Raw genomic sequence first — 23,922 nt, 5'->3', positions numbered from 1 at the left:
CGTAAATAATAGAGTTGTTTTTAGAGAGTTCTGTTAGCTAATTATAAGCTAAATTCTTTAACCAGTTAAGTCAGTTTTTTATAGGTAAATAAATATTTATTTCTTACCTATAAATATTACCTATATGATCTTTTTAACAATTATTTATTGCTGTAGGTTTTAATAACTGTTATTTCTTGTGGGTCAAATCAACCTCAAAAAAGGTTTGACCCTGCTTGTAGACTCTTGAGAAACAATTAATAAAAAAGGCTGTTTATAATTTAAGTAAAATTTAATATAGTAAACAGATAACAATTATTATAAGCTATGAAATAATCCCAACTTAGAAATGTTACTATGTTATAAAAATTGAAAAGTTATTTTTGTAGAAAGTGAACAAACACTCAATGTTCCGCTACTAAAACTTCTTTTAAGAACCTTCTTTTCTTTTGTAATATTATAGGGGTCGGAAGGTAATGTAATTTCTGAGCGTTTGGATTATCTGCTCATTGTGTACTTCGAAATTTGAGGAAAAAGAATTTAAGGTTGACTTGTTTACTCATAAATAGCTAAATCTAATTTTTTTCTCGGAATTCATAAGGAATTGGTCAAGAAAATACTAGAAGTGGCATGAATCGAGTATTGTACGATTTTTAAGTTTCATTAGTTCAGCTACCCTTCAACTCTTCTTGAATCTTACCTGTCAAAAATTTAAATCTGTCTAAGAAGATAAGCTTATTTTGAGAACATACGTTGTTGGGCCTGATTATATAGCTTAAAATATGGTCTTCACTAATTAATTACCATATTTGAGGTTACCCCTTTGAACCTTTTGCACTTAGTTTGTAAAAATTCGTTCTTTAGACACAATTTTAGGGTTTACGGCTACTAATGTTCTACTTCGTAGCCTTGTAATTTTGAATCCAATCCAGAAAACAACGAAACTCCCGGATCAAGTATTGGGAGAAATTTGATGAAACTTTTGAGGGAGGACTTTTTGATGGAACTAACCCACATTTGCGTCACATGGAGAGGAAGACCACGAGAATCTCCCACGGTTAGCCTAACGGTAACGGACGCTAAACCATGATCCGTCTACCACTGAGGATATTTCACGCCAGCACTGTGGTCGGTGCAAGCCGGATTCGGATTCGTATCGATCAGCTATCGCTGGGATTCGAACCCGGGTGACCTCATTGAAAGGCGAGCGCTCTATCCCCTGAGCTATTGGAGCTCTCTTTACAGTTTGAATAATAAAAAACATTTTTTAAAGTTTTAATTCATTTAATTGTGTCCCTCGAAAAAAATGGTTAAAAAAATATGCTTGTTTTTCTGTCGCTAAATATTTTAGACATTAATGTCACTCACTTACTATGCGGTTCACTTAGTTCACATAAAAGAGAACCTACTGTATTTTTAGAATTAGAACTAAAATAATGTATTCAATAGAAAGAAGTTTTTATTTTCCTGTTTTAACTTGTTTCAATTTGTAGATTCGGGTTGCAAAACTTCCGTTTAACAAGTCACAAAATTTCCCATTCGCATTTGTAACTCTAAATAACTCAAAACATGTGTTGTTGAAATCTTTTGTGTCTTGTTCTATAAAAGAAGTATTTTGTAATTTTAATTTCAAGAATAAAATAGTACTTGACAAAGGATATATTGGAAGTTGAACCTTTCATGCATCATATGGAGAAAAAAAAAATTGAATTCTAAATTCTTAAGAAAAGCATCCTTTTGTTGTGTAAATCAATCTCATTGCTCTACTCGCCTATATTTTTACCTATTTCCCTCAAGCTAGTATCACTTCAAAGAAATTTTCTTGCTGGTCTATTTTCGAGCAGTTTTCTTTTAGAAAAAATATTACCTAGGGCAACTAAAATGGTAATTTAATTTCAGAAAACTTTGAGAAATAAGTTCTTAGTAAATAAATAGCTTAAAACTACAATAACAGTTATTTATTTTTAATTCATTAGGTATTTCGCAATATAATTTTTTATTGAAATTCAGCGAATCATCTAAACTTTAACTTTGCATTAACTTTAATTGAAACACGTCTAAAAATACATTTTTAACTTAAAAAAAGTACTATTTGATTCTTAAAAATACACTAACATTCAAAATTAAGAAAATTTTCAGTTTCAGCCTATTATTTTCAAAATTTAAAAAAAAAACTATTAAAAAAAACCATTTTACAAATAATTAGTATTCAATTGCTGAAAGATAACGCTTAAAGCATTTCCCTTTATATGTGAAGATCGTAAAATACACTAACATTCAAAATTAAGAAAATTTTCAGTTTCAGCCTATTATTTTCAAAATTTAAAAAAAAAAACTATTAAAAAAAACCATTTTACAAATAATTAGTATTCAATTGCTGAAAGATAACGCTTAAAGTATTTCCCTTTATGTGTGAATATCGTAAAAATATGAATACGAAACGAGCAAATAGCATAAAAATACATATGCGAAGTATGCGAATATGTACGAATACGAAAAAAAATTTAAATCTTAAAAATTTATTGGCATTCAAAATTTAGAGAATTTTCAGATTTAGCCAATTATTTCCAAACTTGAATAAAATGCTATTGAAAAAGCATTTTACAAAAAATTAGTATTCAATTGTTGTAAGGTAACGCTCAGAGCGTTTCCTTTATGTGCGAATAGCATAAAAATACGAAAACGAATTGTGCGAATATGAAAAAAAAGAAAAAAAAACATTTGAATTTTAAAAATGCACTGCATTCAAAATTAAGAGAGTTTTCAGATTTAGCCAAGTACACTGGTGGACAAAATTAAGAGATGGAAAACATTTTCCCAAATATCTAAAAAAATACTGAATATAAATAAATGAAATTTGGTATGGATACAGCTTATTCCATGATAATAAAGTATGCGAAACAAAAATGGAAGTACCATTCACTGGCAACGCCTATTGCCAATAAATCCAATGTAGTCTGAACTTAAGGATAAAAGATAACAATAAAAGTGAGGCTTGTACAGTGTGTGTTGCCTCTAGTATGGTGTATGGTCACCCCTGAGAGACAGACAGCATGCACAACGAGTATGCATGCTGTTAATAAGGGAGTTACGGAGGACCTGTGGAAGACCCTCCCATTCTTCCACCAGAGCAAATTTTAACTCCAGAATGGTTCTGGGGGGAGGTTGGCGCATCGTAATATCTCTCCCAAGAGCATCCTAAGCATGTTCAATAGGATTCAGGTCAGGGGATTTGGCTGGCCAATCCATTCATTGAATATCCTCGCTTTCCAGATACAACCATCTACCATGAGAGCCCTATGTGGTCGCGCATTATCGCCAATAAAAATGAACTCAGGGCCAACAGCGCCCCTGAAAAGACGCACATAGGGCTCTAGGACCTCCTGCCTGTACCTCTGGGCATTCACGGAACCACTGCCAAACACATAGAGCAGTGTGAGGGTATCTTGCATGTGTGAAAGAATGTGCGAAAATACTTTCCATCTCTTAATTTTGTCCACCAGTGTATTTACAAACTTGGAACTGAGAACTATTAAGAAAACATTTTACAAACAATTAGTATTCAATTGTTGAAAGGTAACGCTTAGAGCATTTCCCTTTATGTGTAATTTTATTCCTGTGGTGCAAGCTGTGCCTAAAAACGTAGAGAGTGGTAATAAAACTACTCGATTTTGTTTCTTATTGAGTTAAATGACACATCCATAATTATCAAATCACATTTATAATGGTTCGGTTTGTATTTCTAGCTCTATATCGTGACGTCTAAATTTTTAAAATTTAACTGTTTATTTAAAATTTTAGTTTACACGAATTAAATAGTTACCACTGTTTGTAGTTTTTGGCGCGCCTCGCACTCCTTTGGCGCACCTTACTGTCGATCACGTATTTCAGTTCTTAGTTTTTCGCTTTCAACGTTTGTTCTTTGCTATTTGATTACTATCTTTACATTCAACTTTTGTTCTTTTTGGAACGATGATCATAACCTTTTAATCTTAGTTTTTTTTTCCGGACTATGACTCGCTTTCAACTTTAGTTCTTTTCCAGAATGTGGTCACACTTTCTAATATTGTTCTTTTCTGGACAATGATCCTAATTTCCCTCTTTTAACCTTAGTTCTTTTTCGGACTATGACCACACTCCTGTTTTTAGCATTGGTTCTCTGTAATTTGCTTTTAATAGTAATTCTCTGTAATTGCTATGCTAATAACAGTTGTTCTCTGTTATTGCTATGTAATTTGCTTATAACAGTCTCTGTAATTTGCTGATAAATAACACACAGATAATTTGCAAATGCTCAAAATCTTAAAATTAATTTTATCATATTGTCACAAATGAACGAGTATTTAATTAAATTTTCAAATATTACCTGATAAGTGTTTTATTATGGTACTAACTGCAACATAAGCCCAACGCTTCGGTGATCCGCCATCTTCTGCATATATACCAAAGAGTTTCAAAGCTTTTGTGTCATTTATGTATTGATTTAAAGAAAGTTCTCCCGTTATAGGGTCCAAATCAAAATATTGACTTGTAGAATTCTGATCCAGTAAGTAATATATTTCTGCATTTTGTGGAACTGGATCCGGATCAGTAGCTTTTACTCTTAAGACGATCGTTCCAACTTCTGTTTTTGGATGGAATTCTAGATCGTACTGTTCAGTATCAAATCTTGGAGAAAATTGATTGAATTCAGTCACAGCTATCTGCAGATGCTCCAACTCAGAACAGTTATAGCTTACTGCAGTTGCCATTACCTGCAAGATAAATATATTTCGTTACAGAATTTAATTAATAAAAAGATTTGGAAGGAATTGGCCATTAATTAAAAATAGGATTTACTCGAGTTTTTTTTAAAAAGCCAATATTTTCGACTTTTTAATAATGATTCAAAATAATGATATCAATTTTTGAAATAATGATTCAAAATGACGACGAAATGTGAACTTTTCAATTTACAGCAATCAATACAAAACTATTTCGCATGCAAAACATATGAGTATTTAAACTTCAATCACTTTAAAAAAAGTCTTTAGAAAACCACAATTTTTCATTTGCATCAACTGAGGTTATTTTAAACAGTTACTTCAAACAGTTTAGTTTATAGTAAAAGTTTCGCGCACCTCTTAATCAGTTAGAAAAAGGGAAATAATTTCTAATTTCTGGACATAATTCATGACTTTAAGAATTGTTGTTCGATCTTTAAACTCTCATAGCTTTCTCATTCAGTAAAAATTTAAAGCCAAGGTGAACAACCGGAGTAACTATGCCAATCAGATGTTTTCTTTTGAAAACTGCCTCTGTAGTAAATTTCCTGGATATGCTTTCTTCGAGGAAGGGGTAGATAAAATGAGTAAAAATATACTTGAAAACAGTTTAAAAAAACTTATTTTATTATTAATTATTTTCATTAATTATTAGGGGACTGGAAAGTAATGTCGTTTATGTGCTTCAGATATTTGTCATCAAGCTATTATTTTTAATCAATAATGTATTTTTATCCTCATTAGAAACAACCTTTCAATACTGGTTCGAAAATGAATCAAAATGGATAAAAAAAAACGAATTGGTTTTTAAGCCTAATGATTATTTAATGGAGCCGAAATGACATTACTTTCCGGACTCCCTATTATATTTCTACTAATTATTCGTTAAGCAGATTCTCATTATGAAATTTTAGTAGATAATTAAATTCAGAAGCAAAAATAAAGAAAGAACATATACGGTGGTACATAATTTTACTCACTCTATCAGAAAATTTACAGCGTAAATAATTAAAAATTTTGGTAAGCAATGCTTTAAAAACTTTTTTTTTACGAAAGTCACTTGCAAGTTCCAGTATCTTTCATTAATTTTAATGCTTCGTTCCATTTCCATAGTTTTTTTTAAAAGCAGAAATGGCTAAATCATAAATACAAATGTTAGAATCGATACTAATTGAGACTATACCGTATGCTAGTCATTTTGGTACTTTGTTAGTGAGAGGTGGGCAAAGTAGCCACTATTTTCCAAGGAATCTTTGGGTAATTAAGCTAATTATCACCCCGTGATACATGAAAACCAAGGTATAAAAATTCCACAATCATGCCTCCTGTGGTTATTGTGTACAATACAAACAGTAGTAATATGAATAACTTATTTAATGTTTTAGTCCAGCGAAGTAACGATTGTAGTTCACAGCTCCATACGCAAATTAAAGAATTATCTTATTCCAATAAAACTTTGAAATAGGAAATTATAATAATAGAAAAGTAAAGCGCAACTGAACTGGTAGGGACTCTCTGTAGTGCAAGTCCTCATGGATTCAAATCATTAAGTATAGTAGATGGAAATAATTCATGAATTATGAGAGTAAGGGAACCATGATTTTACAAGTAATAGCTATAAATTATTCCCAATGTTATAATTCTCCTTTCTTTTATTATAAAATTTGCAATAAGTTTGCTGTGAGAAATTAATAACGATTATTTTAAAGTCAAAATATTGCAGAAACAATTTAACAAATCTCAAATTGAATGTAAATGCATTAGTCTGTTGTAAGGCGATAATCTATTTACAGAACTTGATTTTCCTTAAAGTACCTTTATACAAAAAATATATTTTTATAGACAACTTATCTATCAAACTTCATTTAAGCTCTTATTCATATAAACTGCTGTTTGTAGAAAATGCAACACCATGAAGGAATCATCAGAATCAAATGAAATTCGCAGCAAATGTCAATTATAGGATATTATGCAAATTAATAAAGTTTCAGAGCCATCGCGCGTGCGTGGCGCGCGCAGCGCCCTCTGAATTGATGCTGAAAGCGTATAAATAAAGTGCTGTAGCGGGACGTTGAAAATAGTCTATGATTATTTGTTAGTGGCAAACGTTTAGTGAGACCTGAGTATGCCTCCACGACGGAAGAATAAAAAATTCAAGCAACTTACGGAGTTTGAACGAGGGAGGATAATCGGCCTTCGAGAAGGAGGATTTTCCTATCGCGCAATAGCAGCTCGTATGCAGCGGAACAGTTCCACAGTGATGCGAGTTTGGAAGCAGTGGACCGACGAGCACCGAACAACTCGAAAAACAGGCACTGGACGACAGAAGGTGACGTCAGAGCGCGATGATCGACACCTGCTCCGCATGGCGGTGAATGATCGCACAGCTTCCTCCAGGCAGCTGGCAGCACATTGGTCTACTGCTACAGGTGTACAATTGTCGGCTTCGTCAATTCGTCGTCGTCTGCTGCGCCGTGGATTGCGTGCAAGGGTGCCATTATACAGGATTCCCCTCACGGCGGATCATCGACGGCTGCGTCGGCAGTGGGCTCTTGAGCACAGAGACTGGCGAGCTGATTCGCACCAAGTTGTCTTTTCAGATGAATCACGCTTCAATTTGTGGACCCATGATGGCCGTGTTCGTGTTAGACGTTATGCCGGTCAACGCTGCCTTCCTGAGTGTATTATTGAACGACATAGTGGTCGAACACCCGGAGTTATGGTCTGGGGTGCGATTTCGTATCATGGACGATCCAATTTGATACGAATTGAGGGTAATCTCAATAGCAACAGATACGTCCGTGAAGTGCTACAGCCCGAAGTCGTTCCTTTCCTTCAAGGCATCCCTGGAGCTATCTTTCAGCAGGATAATGCACGCCCACATGTTGCGCGGACTGTTAGAGACTTCTGTTCAGCACAACGCATGCAACTTCTTCCTTGGCCTGCTTATTCGCCGGATATGTCGCCTATTGAGCACGTGTGGGATATGGTTGGTCGGCGTCTCACTCGTGATCCGCGTCCTGCAGTTTCCAAAGACGAACTTTGGTTGCGCATACAAGCGATATGGAATTCTCTTCCTCAAGCAGATATTCAACATCTGTTTGACTCCATGCCACGTCGTATAGCAGCACTTATTGCAGCGCGTGGTGGCTGCACCAAATACTGATTTCGGACGCTTAATTTGTTTCTTTTGTTTTGAAAATTTCATCATTTATTTGTATCAGTACAAGTCGTTTCTGCATTAAATTTCATTTGATTCTGATGATTCTTTCATGGTGTTGCATTTTCTACAAACAGCAGTTTATGTTTTGTTATGTATTCGCTTAAATGTACAGAAAGCAGGTTGTATCTAAATTTTCATTAATCACATTAATAACAATTATAAAATAATTATGTTTTATACTATTTGTGATTTCGCATTGTATACAATGGCTGGGTAATATGTAAAGTGTTTTTAATTGTATCATACACTGTCGATCAATTTACCAATATTATTGTATTACCGATATAATATATATATATATATATATATATATATATATATATATATATATATATATATATATATATATATATATATATATATATATATATATATATATATATATATATATATATTAAAAAGAAAAGAGAAGAATAAGGATAATTAAAATAAAATATTTTCAAAAACATTGAAATTTTTTTATTTATTTAAAAAATATTAAAAAGTCAAAAAACAAAATAATGAAATGATATAATCTCCTCATCAGCTCACACGATTGTATCCACCAAAAGGAGTGTTTTCTAATATTGTATCAATATAGTCAAAGCAAAATATATCAATACAACAGTGTGAGAGAAGATCTATATATATATATGTAAAAAGGTACATAAATTGGTAGAAAATTGCTCAAACTTTTTAAATTTTCAAATTATTTAAATAGCACTTTTTTTTAATAGTTACTAAACACAATTCACTGCAAAATTATAAAAAAAAAGCATTTTTTAAAATTTTTCTGCGCATTTGAAGTACTTTAATTGCCCATAAATTTAGCCCTTTCGAATGGATTTTTTTTCTAAATTTAAAATAATAAATCTATTATTAATTAAAAACTGCTCCAAAAACTTTGTTTATATTCATTAAACACTTTAAATTAAAAAAAAAAACGCAAGACAAAAAATATTATTTCTTAAAAATGTCCATATTTCCTTAAATATTTAAGATAAATTATTAAGAAAATTTTATGTAATTATTGGAAACAGCAAGCAAATTAGTCAATGCAAGTTGCAAGCGTATTGCAATATTTTATGGCATAAGGTGTTCAAAAACACTTTGCTTTCGTTCGTCGTTTATTGTCGGTCTCTAAAAGCTTTAAAATTTATTGATAAGTACGAGTCTTCATTTTAAGTTTTATTGATGAGTATTGATCTAAATATCTCTAAAATTATAGAATAATCCTCAAAGCATTTCTTGAGAAATTCTGCTTTATGACGGGTCAATGATTTTAGGATCACCAGCTTTAGAAATTAGAGAAGCAACAGTAAACTATTTAAAAACTAATTTCCCTCCTTATTTCAGGACCATAACTTATTACCATAACTTATTTTTACATTTAAAACAATGTTAATCTTCGAAATATAAAGTGCCATTTTCTTTCAATAACTTGTTTTCAAAAATTTTTCAATTTGAAAAATAGAAAAAAAAAGTTTTTCAATTTTTTTAAAAAATTTTTTAGGATGAAAGATTTGTTAGACTGAATTTTAACAATGATTTTAGCAAAGCAAACAATGTCTTTCATTACGTGATATATTATTACTTTATCTTTTATTTTTGAACTAATTTGCATTACTACTTGCATGTATCTTTTATTATTTGATGTTATTTCTCACATTTCTTCTAAAAATAAATTCATTTAAATAATTAAAATTACAAAATAAGCAGTTTTGAAATGTTTTTAATTTAGATTTAATTTGAGCAATTATAAGAAAGTTTGTTTTATTATTTATTTCATGGAATTGAATAAGTTAAAAATAAAATAGGTTTACACAATTTATTGAATTTTCGGTGAATTACTTAAAGTAAAAACTGTTCAAAATCCACATTCGAGAAAGACGTCGTTTTAAATCCCTTTGAAAATGAAATTTAATTTCGAAAAATAAATTCTCGGTTGAGCATTGAGTATTTCAAGTATTAAAATGCATAGAAATAAATTCCTGGTAAAATGCTTTCAAAAAGTTTTAAACTTTGACAAAATATGAAATCTTGAACAATGCTTTCCTGTGAGGAATATGAAATCTTTTTTATTTTTAGTTAAGAGTAAAATTCAAAACTATTTCTGAAGTTTTTGCACTCTGAAAAAAACTTATCCTGGTTGAAACGCTTTCATTTGATTTCTGTTTATATTCAACGATAAAAGTTCCAAAACAACTTAAAATTTCGTTAAAAATATTTTTTAATTACACTATGAATACACGTGGAAAATATATTTTATCAGATCTATTTAAAGATCTAATAAAATATAATTTATTTTGATCACTTACACCCGTAAAACTTTTCTTTGAGGAGATTAAATTTTTAAAGCGCTTATATTAAAAAATTCCCAACTTCAATTAAGAGAAAATTGAAGTTAGACGAGAAGCGAGCACCTATAAATATATTTTACTATTTCTGACAGTTTCTTGAAGTTTTCAAAAGATATGGGACCAAAAATAAATCTAATTTAATCTTAACAATCGCTGTGAGAGAAGAAAAAATATGGATTGATCAATGTTTTTTTTAATAAACTAATTAAACCACAATCTACGGTTCATTTGATAAAACACAACTGAATCACAACCTAACTCTAATGCTCAGTTAAACAAATATCTTTTTTTATAGTTTTGAAACCATGCTAATCGTAAGTGGTAAAAATACCGTATTATTATTATACCGTATATTTATAATCATGGAAACCATACTAGTTGTAAGCGGTTTTAATACCGTAAAGTTAAAAAAGGTTCTTTACTTCACGGTAATTAAAAACTTTAAAGTAAACTTTACGGTTGATTGGATGGGTAGACTGTTGCCGTTTATTTTACATTAATTTTAGAATGGGAATTCTAACAGTGTAGCACAACATTAGATTCTACCACACTGCCAAGGAGAATTGGCCTTAAATATAAAAAATAAAGATATTATAAATAACTCATGCAATTTAATGAACTTTAGAATAAAAATAGCTCTTTGGATAGTTTTAGTATGACCTATGTATTGATAGATTTGAAGAAAATAAACATTTTTATCTTAAATATAACTTACCTGGTATGTTTCTCCTACTGTTTTGTTGATTGGCAAAGCAGTGGAGAGGTTTCCTGACATTTTGTCTATCACAAAATTCTTATAATCTAAAACATTCGGCAAATTGTATTCAACTTTGGTTCTTGGTTTTTCAGGATCATAAGCATGGACCGTGGTCACATGGACTCCAGCAGGTGCACCAGCATAAATACGAGGTTGGTGTAGCATAGGTCTGAACACCAACTTGCCTAAAAATAAATAACAAGTAAACGTACAGTCCCTAGCCCAATTATTAGATTCTATGCAAAATCTTAATTATCAGGTAATACTATACAGCTTTATTGTTTTTATGCTGCTAAAACTGGTTTGCACTTGTTTACATTTGTGTATCAATTGGCTAACATTGTAATTCAATACGTTAAAAATAAATACAAATAAAATAAAAAATTTCCTAAATAAAAACCCATTTCATGTATGTTTAAATATAAAATTATTGCATATAAACTCGTGCAAAACATGTAATTATTAAAAAACCATAGAGCGTCTAATAATTTGATCTAATTATTACAATATAGTAATGTAATGCCTGATATAATAAATTCTATATTTATGTAATAAATACTCGATACCAATTGGTACTCGAACGTAAACAAGTGCAAACCAGTTTTAGTCACGTAAAAACAATAAAGCTGTATAGTATCACCTGATAATTAAGATTTTACGTAGAATCTTATAGTGCGTCTAATAATTTAGACAGAGACTGTATATTTAAAAAAAGTGCATTAAACTCAATTTAAAGCAACTTAATGTTGATAGGTTTATGCAGCACGAGTGATTGGTAACGTTATGGTTTGAGATTCATCCTTAGAGATGATTCCAAGACACTGTAGACTCTTATATGCACGACACTGCTACAATTTAGAATGTTGAAGTACATGTTAGTTGTATCACTCTGTCTCCGCTACACGCTTCCCAACCATTTTCATCTTTGAAACCATGGGGACATTTGATTAGAATGGATTTTGAAGCACTAAGACACAATCAAGCCCTTTACTGCTTGAAATTTGGCCCATAATACACTACTACAACTACTTGACTTCTACAACTGCTTGCGCATAAAACAACCTCTATTATAAAAATTTCTGAAAGAAATTTATTCCCATAATTGATTTGACTTTTGATAAAATGTTGTGGTTAACAATTAAGTAAGAAAAATCAGTTTCATTTTTAAATCAAACAGATTTTAAAATATGTATTTGCAACCATTTTCTTGCTTGTATGTGCAAACTGGTTCTCTTTTTAGTGTTATGATCAAACATCTTTCAGGAAACATTTTGAAGGATTTCAGTTAGTGACCCTTTTACTTGAACCACAGGCAGAAACGTTTTCTAGTATGCTGAACAAAGCTCGTTTATTAAGGATGTTCAGATTATCAACATGCCACTTTAGTTGACATAATGTTTGCTTTGACAGCTCATTTCGCTGACATATTTCACTGAAAACTCATTCTCTGACTTGATTTTTTCTAGACTATAAAAATTATCGAACTCAATTCCCTTGACAATATGATTATTTCCATTTTGATATAATTCTGTTTTACGATGAAGATTAAAGTATCGAGTTTCCGAGCTAAAAAAATATTTAATGAATTTAGATAATAAGTCTGGATTTTTAGGGGTTGACTGAATTCTCAAAATATTTGTCCTATGTCATTAAGGCAAGGGGGGTGAGTTTCTTCTTGTTTTCCAGTGGAGCCATCCATGGCCAAGAATTTAAACTTCTGTCACACACATACATCACAACCCGTTTATAGTGTAGACTCATTCATACATCCATTCATTCACAGATCGTAATTTTGATCTGCACCAGAGAACGATCAGTCTCCAATTCAGTACCTCCTAAAGTAGGATTTGTTATGAACTTTATTTTATGATTATTTTGTGACCCGTCAGATTTAATGTACACCAGCCACCATTTACTACACTGAGAGTAAACATTAGATATTTTAGGTGAGCTAATTTCGGAACTACACCCCTAATTGTCTAAAATCCGATAAAAAGTAGCTTCATTTGACTTTTCAAAAGCAAACATCAGTCGTCATTTTAAACCTCTTCAATGTTTTAAACCTAGTTGTCAACCACTCCTATGAAAATTTTCTCGTTACCTCCCCCGGCGTACAAAAGATACTACTTTTGTAATGTACACGTTGTTAATTTTTTTTAACAAATAAGATAGAAATAAAACATGCTATTATGTTGGTCAATAAAAGTTTGCGAGCCCGGGGTCGATCAGATGATAGAGCGATCCCCTCCTGATTAGGTGACTCAGATTTGAATCCCAGCATGGCCAAATCGAATCCTGCTTCCGGCGTGCACCGACCCCAGTGCTGACCTAAACTATCCACAGTAGTAGATGGATCATGGGTTAGACTCCTTTTGAAATAGGGCTAATCTTGGGAGGTTTTCGTGGATTTTCTCTTATGTAACGCAAATGCAGATTAGTTTCATCCAAATTCTTTTACGAAGGTTAGTTTGCCCAATGCTTGATTTTGGAGTTTCCATGCTTTTCGTATTGAGTTCAAAATCACATGGCTACATAGTTGAGCATTGATTTCTGTTGACAAATGGGTAGACTGCTATCAGTACTAGAATAGAAAAACCTGCATCGTTTTCAACTCAATTTGGTTCAGTTTTATAAGTACTTTCAAGTAAAAGTTCTCATATAGCTTCATAGTGGTGTTCATACTTAATTCATTTTAATATCTTTTAAGTGCTCGTTATGAAAAATGAATGCGTGAGGGTAGTTTCATGAAATGTTTATAAAGTATGCTAATTATAAAACGAATAAATAACAAAAAAAATTGATGAGCAGAAATTTTGTTGATGCATTTAAGATAATCTACATTCGAATTTATACAAATGATAGTAAATAGGAAAAATATTAAATGTTAATTTTTCTTCCGAGTTCCACTTAGTTCCTGGTAACTGGGAAAATTTTATAGCCGAGAGGGATAATCTGTCAATCTCATAACCGACATGTCAATCTCATGACCGATCTCATGATTGCCGGTTATTTGTTGTCAATCTGATGACCAACAGAAAGGAGATTCGAGTCCTAGCGTTGACACCACAATCTTTCCTCCATTTCCTTCAACAGGTGTAGAGTTTCCAGTGTCCTGCACTTCCCAATTTGTGACCCTGGTCTAATAAAATAAGATTTGCTGCGTTACTCATAGATGGCAGCACCATGTCCAATTAACTTTTGTACTGTTTTGAAACCATGCTAGTTGTAAAAGGTTAAAAAACGTAAAAACTATATAGTTTTGTATTCATGGTTTTTTTACCATACCAGTTGCAAACGGTTTTCAGACCGTAAATGTAAGAAATGTTCCTTACCATAAATTTTACGGTTAATTAGATGGGAAGACTGCTTCCGGTTATTTATCGTAATTTTAGAATAAAATTTCTAACAGTGTAGCAGTTATTTAAGGAAAATTTTCAAATGTATCAATAAAACATACTAAATATATATTTTTTTGTTGCTAAATATTAAAATTATTAGAAATGTACACTGTACTTCTCTTTTTTCAATTTTCACAATTCAATTTCGCAGTTTGCTACTGTCCCTTACAATGAATATTAATAAATTAACGACTAGAAGTTATCATATTAATAAAACAGAAATGAATAGTTTGTACGATTCTTTCCACGCAGGTGAAATATGATAAAAAAATTTCTATTCAAATAAGTTTAACTCTTTGATGCAGATTGGACATCAGTGATCCTTTTATATATTTTTTTCTGGTGTTTCAATTACAAGCAAAATATAATTGTGCTTTTTAATTATTGAAAACAGTCTAATAGCTACTAAGAACTTTGTTAGATTATCGGAATTACATTTGTACTAAAATATAAAATCCCCAAAAGGTAGTTTATATATTTTTTATTCATATTTATTAATAATTGACTTTATAAATGTTTTGTAAATGTTAAAATTTCAATAATGAATAACTGTTTCTCTTAGATCTAAATAACTGCAAATAAGTGAAAATTTTAAACATTATTGTTTGGAAGTGAGCCATGTTCGGAAGATTTTAACGAAGAAAAATGAAAAAAATGTTTTCAAATTCTAATTGAGGAATATTTTGACTCTAAGATGTAATTTATAGAACATAAAAACTGAGCATGTATATTTTAATCAAATCTATGAAGCTAATTAGCAAATAATTTTTTAAAATTGTATTGAAATCGAAATAAGTTTTAGATTTTTTTCTATGAGGTGTTGAGTTTTTTTTCTCATGAGCTGTTGAGTTCAGAAATTTGGGTAATCTTAATCTTCATATGAAAAAATTGCGATAAAAGTAAGTATCGAAAACATTGAAAAAAGCTGAGAATGTGGCATTTCATATTGATAATTGCTTTAAAAAATAGTAAAAATATAATATTAAAAGTATTATTGTATTTTAAAACTAAAAATAATATTTTTAAAGAAAAATGTAATAGTATTTTCTACTGCTGTAGATGCACCAAATATTCGGCAGACGGGAAAATTGCAGAAACTTTGATTAAGACAAATAATTACCTTTTTTAATATTACTAAAATGAAAGTATTAAAAAAATTGATGAAAAAAGTTTAATAAGAATTTTTATAAGATATTACTTAATTATGCCCTACCTCACGTATATACAAGCTCTACTAACTTTCGGGCACCATTGATCTTATTTTGACACCTTCTATTTTTTTCCTTTTTTTTGTATCAGGTTTAGTATTACATCATTCAAATTCGTGGCAATGAATATTTTTTTGACAATAGTGCAAAAATGTAGTTGTGCTTTTGTAATTGTGCTGTTATTGATAGTTTATAGGTTTTATAACTATGAAATGTTTTTTTTTTTTAAACAAAAAATAATTACGTTGTTATAGGATAAGTTTTAAATCGTTACCAAGCATTTAACTTTCATATTTGATGTAGGTTTTTTCCTCCACTGAGAGAAAAGTATAGTCAAAGCTACCAAAATTTAGCCAAATTTGCCGTATTTCTTGTTCTAAGGGAACACTCTAAAGCTCCGTAATTTTTACCGAAGCGCTTTGGTAATAATTTTGGTAAAATTAAGTATAAAACATGATTTTATAATAAGTTATAAAATTTGGTAAATGCGGCAAAATTTGGTAATTTCATCACGACACCATAGGATGGCATAAAAACGCCATTTATTCTGTTAAATTGACTTTTCAGTACTATAATAAGAACTATCATAACAATAAGAACTATAGAAGAACTATAATTTTGAAAACCAGAACTTCCTAAATTGTTGGCATATGAACGGAAAGATTACCAAATAAATTATTTAAAAATCGTGTATTTTGGTTGAATTATCCTAAATATTATTGTTCTTCTTTTTTCTTACCAGAAATGCTATTACTCTTCAGTACGACAAATTTTACCAGAATTTTTTTTCTCCGTGTTACAATTTCATTAAAAAAATCAATTTAGAAACTACATAAAACTAAAAAAGTGAGAAATAAAAAGTGAAAAAACCCGATAATACCAGTATTTTGAATTCGAAAATCTGAGTAAAACAGACTTTTCTAAATAAATAAATAAAAAATAATTTTTTTCCAAATCTTAGAGTAATTTATAGTAAATATAGCCTAATAAATTTTTTTTAAAAATAATTAAGAACAAATTCTATAAAATAATGGATATTGGGAAATAATAAAATAATTAAAGCTCGAAACGGAATTGAGAGTTAAATCTGAAAGTAATACCACATTAATAAAATAGGTAAAAATAAGACATTGACTTATGAAAATGATTATCAAGTGCTGTTCCATTTAAATTTGTTAGAGTAATGAATTTCTAAAAGAGTGAATGAAAAACTAACAGGGAATAAACAGAACAAACAGGAATGGAATAAAAGTTTTGAGTTTATTTACTTTTCTATTTAAGAATAAGTTCTTTAAACTAATAGAGATGAAATAAGATTTTATAATAAACCGTAAAAGCTATACTGTTAACAAAATTTTCTAAATAAAGACTTAAGAAAAAGATGCCAGAAATTTTGATCTTTGAGATGATTATCATCTTTGCTTCCTTTGGGTTTAATTAGTTGATGAATTTCAAAAACAATAAAAGAAAACAAAATGCTTACGGAATTGTGCTCAATCAATAATTTATGTTTCATTTTCATTTATTTAAAAATAAATGTTAAAAAAAAATCATTAAGTTGAGCAAAAATGGAAGCACAAAACAGAATAGAAACTAAAATCAGAAGAAAAATCGTAAAAATAAGACAAGGCATTGATTTATGCAAAAAAATATACACCTAGCTCTTTAAAATGATTATCATTTCTATTTTTTTAAATCATTAGTTTCACGAATTTTTAAATCAATAATTAAAAGCCCTAGAGAATTAATGCAGTTAAATATATCTTGTTTTAATTAATATTTTTTTATGCATGTAAGAATAAATTCTATAAGCTGATAAAGAGGAACACTAAATAGAATGAGACCTAAAAGCAATACTACCAAACAAATTTGCAAGAATAAGATAAGGCGTAGACTTATGCAAGAATATATACATCTTGGTCCTTAAGATTAACATCTCTATTTCATTTAAATGCGCTAGATTAATGAACTTTTAAAACAATACAAGCAAACCACTTAAAGAATTATAGCTTCTTTATCTACGTAACAAATGTTCTTTTGAGAAGTTAAAAGAAGTTTCTAGAATAAAGAATAAAATATCTTAGAATTCTCCCGCATGCGAGAGAAGGGATTATTTCTTAATTCTGGTTTCAGTCCCACCAAGAACAAAACGTTTTCTGATGGGGTAGACCACATAAAACGGTTCTTCAGTGTCTCAATCTAGTCATATTCATTTCAGTACTTTTTTTTTTAATCGTCTAGTGTACGGCGTCTCGTTGTTGTGACAATTTTTTTTCCTTTAGTAAGTCTCGGGTAGCATTAAATATCCGGGTAACTTGGACATGTGGGTGCCATGTGGCTGATGTTTAAGGAGACGTGCCAGTTAAAAAAAGAAATTGATGAAAGAAACCGATCTCATTTACAATTTTTTTTACTTTAATTTATCTACCTGAAATGACTTTATTAGAATTTTTTTTATTACAGTTGCTGTTCCCTAATTTTAAAGTAAACAAAAATATATAATCACTATTTTTAAAATTTTTAATTACCGAGGTCAAAATTTATGATCACTATTTAATTATAAAATTAAAATTTTAAATATTTTTAAATTTAAAATCTTTAAGTAATCTTAGAAAATATATAATGTATTATTATATAATGTATATAATGTATTATTTCGAAAATATGTAAATTTTATGAATATTTTTCTGCCGAAAACTACAGGAGCTCAAACTAACTTCATAAAAATTTTTTATTAAAATTGAAAATTCCTAGTTTTTAAGTTAAAATTTGCTTCCAAATTTCACAAATATTACACATTTCATGAGGAAAAGACGCGATATCCACTATTGTATTAAAAAAAATTGAATATATTTAAGAATAAAAAATAGATTTAAAGATTTTTAATAGTTAAGTTAAAATAAAAATGAAGAAACTATTTTTAGGAGTCAATAAATAGGGCACAAGAAATAAGCTAATTTTGCATTTATGTTAAAAATAATTTTTACAAAGTAATTTAAAGTTTTTCTATTTTGTTTCATTAATTTGTTAAATATACATAAATATTCGATAAATGTATTTAGCTTCATTTTAGAAGTATTTGGTTCATGCGATTTTTCATTGTTTGCAATAAAGTTTAAAGCTTTCAGGGGTTTTAGGGACCGACAGTAAATTGCAAAAGAAAAGAAGTATTTTTGAAACAACCTATGCCAAAAAATCAAGCAATAAGCTTATTACTTGTATCGATTTCTTTGATTGTTGTTTGCAATGACTGCATTATATCTGGTAATTCTATTTTTTTGTGTTATGTTTTTTGCTATAACTTAAAATATTCAGTACAATTAAACAAAACTTTTGGAGCAACCTAAAATAAATTTCAAATAGTTGTAAAATTTAAAAAAAAATATTACGCAAGATATGAGCAATTAAAGTAGTTTTTTTGTACTGCACATGCTCGGAAAAAATTTTAAATTATTTTTTCATAATTTTATAGTGAATCGTATTTAGTAACTAATGGAAAAAATTGATTTAAATATTTTCAAAATGTTAAGAGTTTCAAGCAATTTTCAAAGTAGTTTTTTACTTTTTAAAAGAAAGTTCAAAGCTACATAAGATTTTCCAAAGATTTAATTTTGCTCTCGTTGTCCAGTCATTATAAGATAGTGTAATTTGCAAATACTGCATAATAAAATTTTTTTGAAAACCCCTGATTATTTTGAGCTTTCTTTTAAACAGTACAAAAACTACTTAGAAAGTTTCTTGAAACTTTTTAAATTTTACGATATTTTAATCAGATTTTTTCCATTAGTTGCCAAATACGATTCACTACAGAATTATAAAAAAAATAGTTTTAAATTTTCCGCGCATGCGCAGTACAAAAGAACTACTTTAAATACTCATGTCTGGAGCATATTTTAAATTTTTTTTTCAAATTTTGAAACAATAATTTTGTAAATAATTTTAAATTACACCAAAAATTATGTTTAATTTTGTTGAATATTTTTGAAATTAGAGCAGAAAAAGGTAAGACAAAAAAATTAGTTTTTTATAAGAATGTTCATATCTGCATAAATACTTTAGCTAGATTAACGAAATTTTATGCAGTCATTCCAAATAACACCAAAGCCATCGATACAATTCACAAGCTTATTGCTTTATTGTCTAGCATACGGTGCTTAAAAATGCATGTTCTTTTTCGTAATATATTGTCGGTCTTTCAAACTTCTGGAAGCTGTAAACTTTATCTTCTCAAAGTAAGAAAAATCGCATGAATTAAGTACTTTTAAATTTAAAAAAATAAAAAATCTTTTTCTCCATGTTTATTCTATTATTGAAGGATGGTGTTATATATATATATATATATATATATATATATATATATATATATATATATATATATATATATATATATATATATATATATATATATATATATATATGAGTGGAAAATAACTATGTTCACCTCCTCAATACACTGTTGAACCACCTTTAGTCCGTAATACTGTACTGCTTGAATCCTTCTTGGCATGTTGATAGGCGGTAGGGGGAATTATTTGACCCCCTATCCGATCAACTGAACTCTCAGTTCCGTCAGAAGGGATTGCACTGCATACAGCTTTCTGATGCCTCGTTTGATCTCATCCCACAAATTCTCAATTGGATTGAGATTTGGTGATTACGAAGGCCAACGAAGCAAGGTAAAGTCACTGTTACCCATCCCCAGCGGGGTGTACCAATTGATGCTTCTCTTGGCCTTGCATTCCTTTCTTGTTGCTATCTCGCCCTCTAGCGGCAAAACTGTGACGCAATAGCTCATTTGGCATAAAACTGCCAGGTGGTCATAATAATTTGGGTCACTCAGAGTGTATATATATATAACAACAACAACCTGACGAATCCTTAACAAACCATGACAACCTGTTTGCTGTTCAGAGGAAACCGAGAGGAGATATAAGGAGTTTTATCCTGCAATCAAACTTGCTTTGATGATTTTAATTCTACCTCTCTCAGAAGTAATTCCTTACATTTTGATATCTCTGTGTTTCACTTAAATATTAATTTGCTACTCCAAGTGTATGCTTTTTTTTCCATCGTTTTTTTACAGTGTGTCTATGAATTTTTTTTAAAGACGTTGATTAGTTAAAACCATGCATAATTTTGGATTTTGAATATGAAGGGCACAACATGGACTGGTTGAGAAACAATATTTACAGATAAAATAAGTGGAATAAGCTCAGCTTTTGCAAACTTAAATGCCCTTTTCTCAGAATTGAATGTTTTTACATACGTTGCTTAATGAGTTACATAATTTTCAATCGATTGACTTAAAAAAAATAGTATTTTAACACATTGTTAAACCGGTTACACATTGTTTAAAAGTTAACTTGTCCTTGAACTTGCATTATCTATCTTATAGAACATTCTTAAGATATAAGGAGATATGAAACATTCCTAAGTTTAATTTCAGTTCAGTCAGTAAAAATAAAATTTATTGCAGTTTATAATAGCCGGTGGCATCGCATAGTTTTTATGTAGAATTGCTGGTCAACAAATGGTTAAGTTACCAGGTTGTTTATGCTAATGATAACTTCATATAGTTGGTTGAATGTAATATGAGTTTCTGTCAAACAAGTATAAATTTAAAAAATGTATGAAATTTTTTTTTGATTTGATAAGCTAACTAAAATCTAGTAATAGTATAATTGACCATTTGAAAGTGCAACTAAAACATTTTTTACTGACGATTCAAAATTTGCTTGTGGTCATAGAATTGAAAACATACTCAAAATAAAAATATTCAAACTTGACATTTGTCTATAACATTAAGCAAAAAAATTCACATCAAAATCGGTTTCAGATTTTCTGAGTTATTTGGGCATTAATTCACATTTTTCACTTACACTAAGATTAGTACGAAAAATAAAATGAAAGGTACTGAGTTCCCGATCGATATTTGAATTTCAAATTTGCACTGAGAAAAAAAAGTATGGTGAAAGCTACCAGAATGTGATAAAATTTAGGCTCTATAGGAACACCAAAAAGCTCCGTAATTTTTACCGAAGCGCTTTAGTGATGATTTTGGTAAAATTAACAATAAAATATGGTTTTGTAATATCTGCGAAAAATTGGTAAAAGAGATAAAATTTGGTAATATTACCATGATATGTTAGAGCATAGTATAAAAGCCATTTATTCGGTTAAATTTACTTTTCAGTTTTGTATTTTTTCTAAATGTTTGTTAATAAGAACTATAATTCTTCAAACCTGAATTTAGGGTAAACTGTTACCATAAAAAGCGAAAAAATTACAAAATGATAGATTTAAATCCCATATATTTTGTTTTTTAACAACAAAATTATGGTTTTTTTCCCCTGAAATTTCACTACCATACAGTACGATAATTTTACCAGAATTTCTTTCTCCGCGTTCAATTGCGCGTTTCGCATTCAATATATTCTTTTCTTAAGAGTTATTATTTTTGGTGGAAAAGATATAAAAAATAATTATTCTCAACGGAAATCACCTAAACAATAAGCATGGTAAATTCTATGATTTTTTATGTTATAGAGAGCATTTGTGTTAATATGTTTGCCTACAGCTTTCTTGCCAGCTTTGTTAGAATATATTGAAAAATACATAAGAAATAAATAAAGAGTTGTAGAATAATAGAAAAATTAAATATGCATTTATTTTTTAATCAATAATTCTCTTTTCAAAATAAGCCCTTTTAAAACAATTACAACAATATTCCCCCTTAAAATATTGTCAATATTGTTATAATATTGATAGCATAGTGCTTACCTTTGGAGAACAATGAATATAGTTAAAAAAAATATTTTAAAAAATTGAAGTTTTTATAATTTGTGATACTTTGAAAAATATTTTAGTAGCATAGACGTTTTAGTAAATTGTAAAGTTAAAAAACAGGGTGAAAAGAAAATAAAAAAACAGAAAAAATATATGTGAAATATTTACTGGTATAAAAAGAATATATTTAAATCAAAGTTAGATTAATTATCTAAGTTTGACTTCTCTTTTAACAAAAGATGCAATTTTTTCTGGAAAAGATTTCAGTAGATTTTTTTATACATAATTATGATATAACAAATTTTTTAAATATAATATAGAGATACCATAACTTTAAATCGAGCCTCTGTTGTAGATTTAAATATAGCAATGTTCTCTTTGAAACGTTAATTTTTTTAAAAATACTTAGCAAGCTTGACTGTTAGGATTTATTCGAACAATTATGATTATTAAAAAAAATGATTTTTCAATGCCTAGACTATTCATTATTCAACAATGTTTTCTTTCTTTGAAGATAATTGAGGCTTTCTCATTGAACTCTTTATTTCGAAGTTTTAACTAAAGACTACTACTTTTATCCTAGCATTATCAAAATGCACTTGAGAAGTATGACACATTTCCGGACAACTTAAGAACAAATTTCTTTTTTTATAACTTACTCGTTTTTTGTACCTTACAGATACTCGTTAAAGTCTAAAAATACGCCTTAAAAAGAAGAGGAAAGAAAAAAAAGTTGATTAAAAAGGCAAATGATTTGATTTTTACTAAGTTAATGTTACTATTAAATTATACTTTAATTAGTGCCAATAAAAAAAATTAGATCTTGTTATGGAAAAAAAATAAAAAAAATAAAACGAAGAGCGTGGCATGTTCGCATAAAAACAAGTTAGCATTCTACTCTCAATTTCTATATCAGTACTTAGGCCTAGTACCACCTCATTTGCATAATCTAATGTTGTCCACTGTAGTATCGAAACTAATTAAAAAAAATATGGTTTTCTATTCTACTTGCAATTTATAGATCATTGAGCACTTAGGACTAGTACCACCTCATTTGCATCATTTAATATTGTCCTCTGTAGTACTGAAGATAATTAAAAAATATGATTCTTATAATTACATTACAAAACAAGTTGGTATGATGATTTGAACTGTTTTAAATATTCGGTGATTTTACAATATCGTAAATGCTATAATCATGACAATGTTTTTAAAAGCACGAGTGGACAGATCTCTAAAGAATCAAGCATAACGTATCTGTAAATTTTTAATCCTGACCACAATTAAGTTTAAATTTAATTTACAGTAAAGTTTTGTAGTAAACTTATAACTCTGCATAGTGATAAGAATTAATATAAATTATTGCAAATTTTTTTATAAATACCTTTAAGAATTTTTTTTCTTGCAAAAAAAAAGACAAATTTGAACATAAAGGTTGTTAACTGAACAAAGGTAGCACCAGAAAAAAA

At 29.4% G+C, this 23,922-nt stretch overlaps 1 protein-coding gene across 3 annotated transcripts in view; it reads right to left on the bottom strand.

Moving 5' to 3' along the window:
• LOC107446649 (uncharacterized) overlaps nucleotides 1-23,922 on the bottom strand; it is a 124,129-nt gene that overhangs the window by 45,168 nt on the left and 55,039 nt on the right. For all 3 annotated transcript variants that reach the window (XM_043043937.3, XM_043043936.3, XM_087154641.1), the window contains exons 2-3: nucleotides 11,020-11,246; nucleotides 4,346-4,733 (exon numbers count right to left, since the gene is read on the bottom strand). In XM_043043937.3, the coding sequence (XP_042899871.2) occupies nucleotides 4,346-4,733; nucleotides 11,020-11,246 (615 nt within the window). The remainder of the gene's footprint in view (nucleotides 1-4,345; nucleotides 4,734-11,019; nucleotides 11,247-23,922) is intronic.

This window comes from Parasteatoda tepidariorum, chromosome 11 (assembly GCF_982258835.1).
Source record: "Parasteatoda tepidariorum strain Cologne lab strain chromosome 11, Ptep-v5.0, whole genome shotgun sequence".
Classification (NCBI taxonomy): Eukaryota; Metazoa; Arthropoda; class Arachnida; order Araneae; family Theridiidae; genus Parasteatoda; species Parasteatoda tepidariorum.
This window is presented reverse-complemented; position numbering and strand designations above follow the sequence as displayed.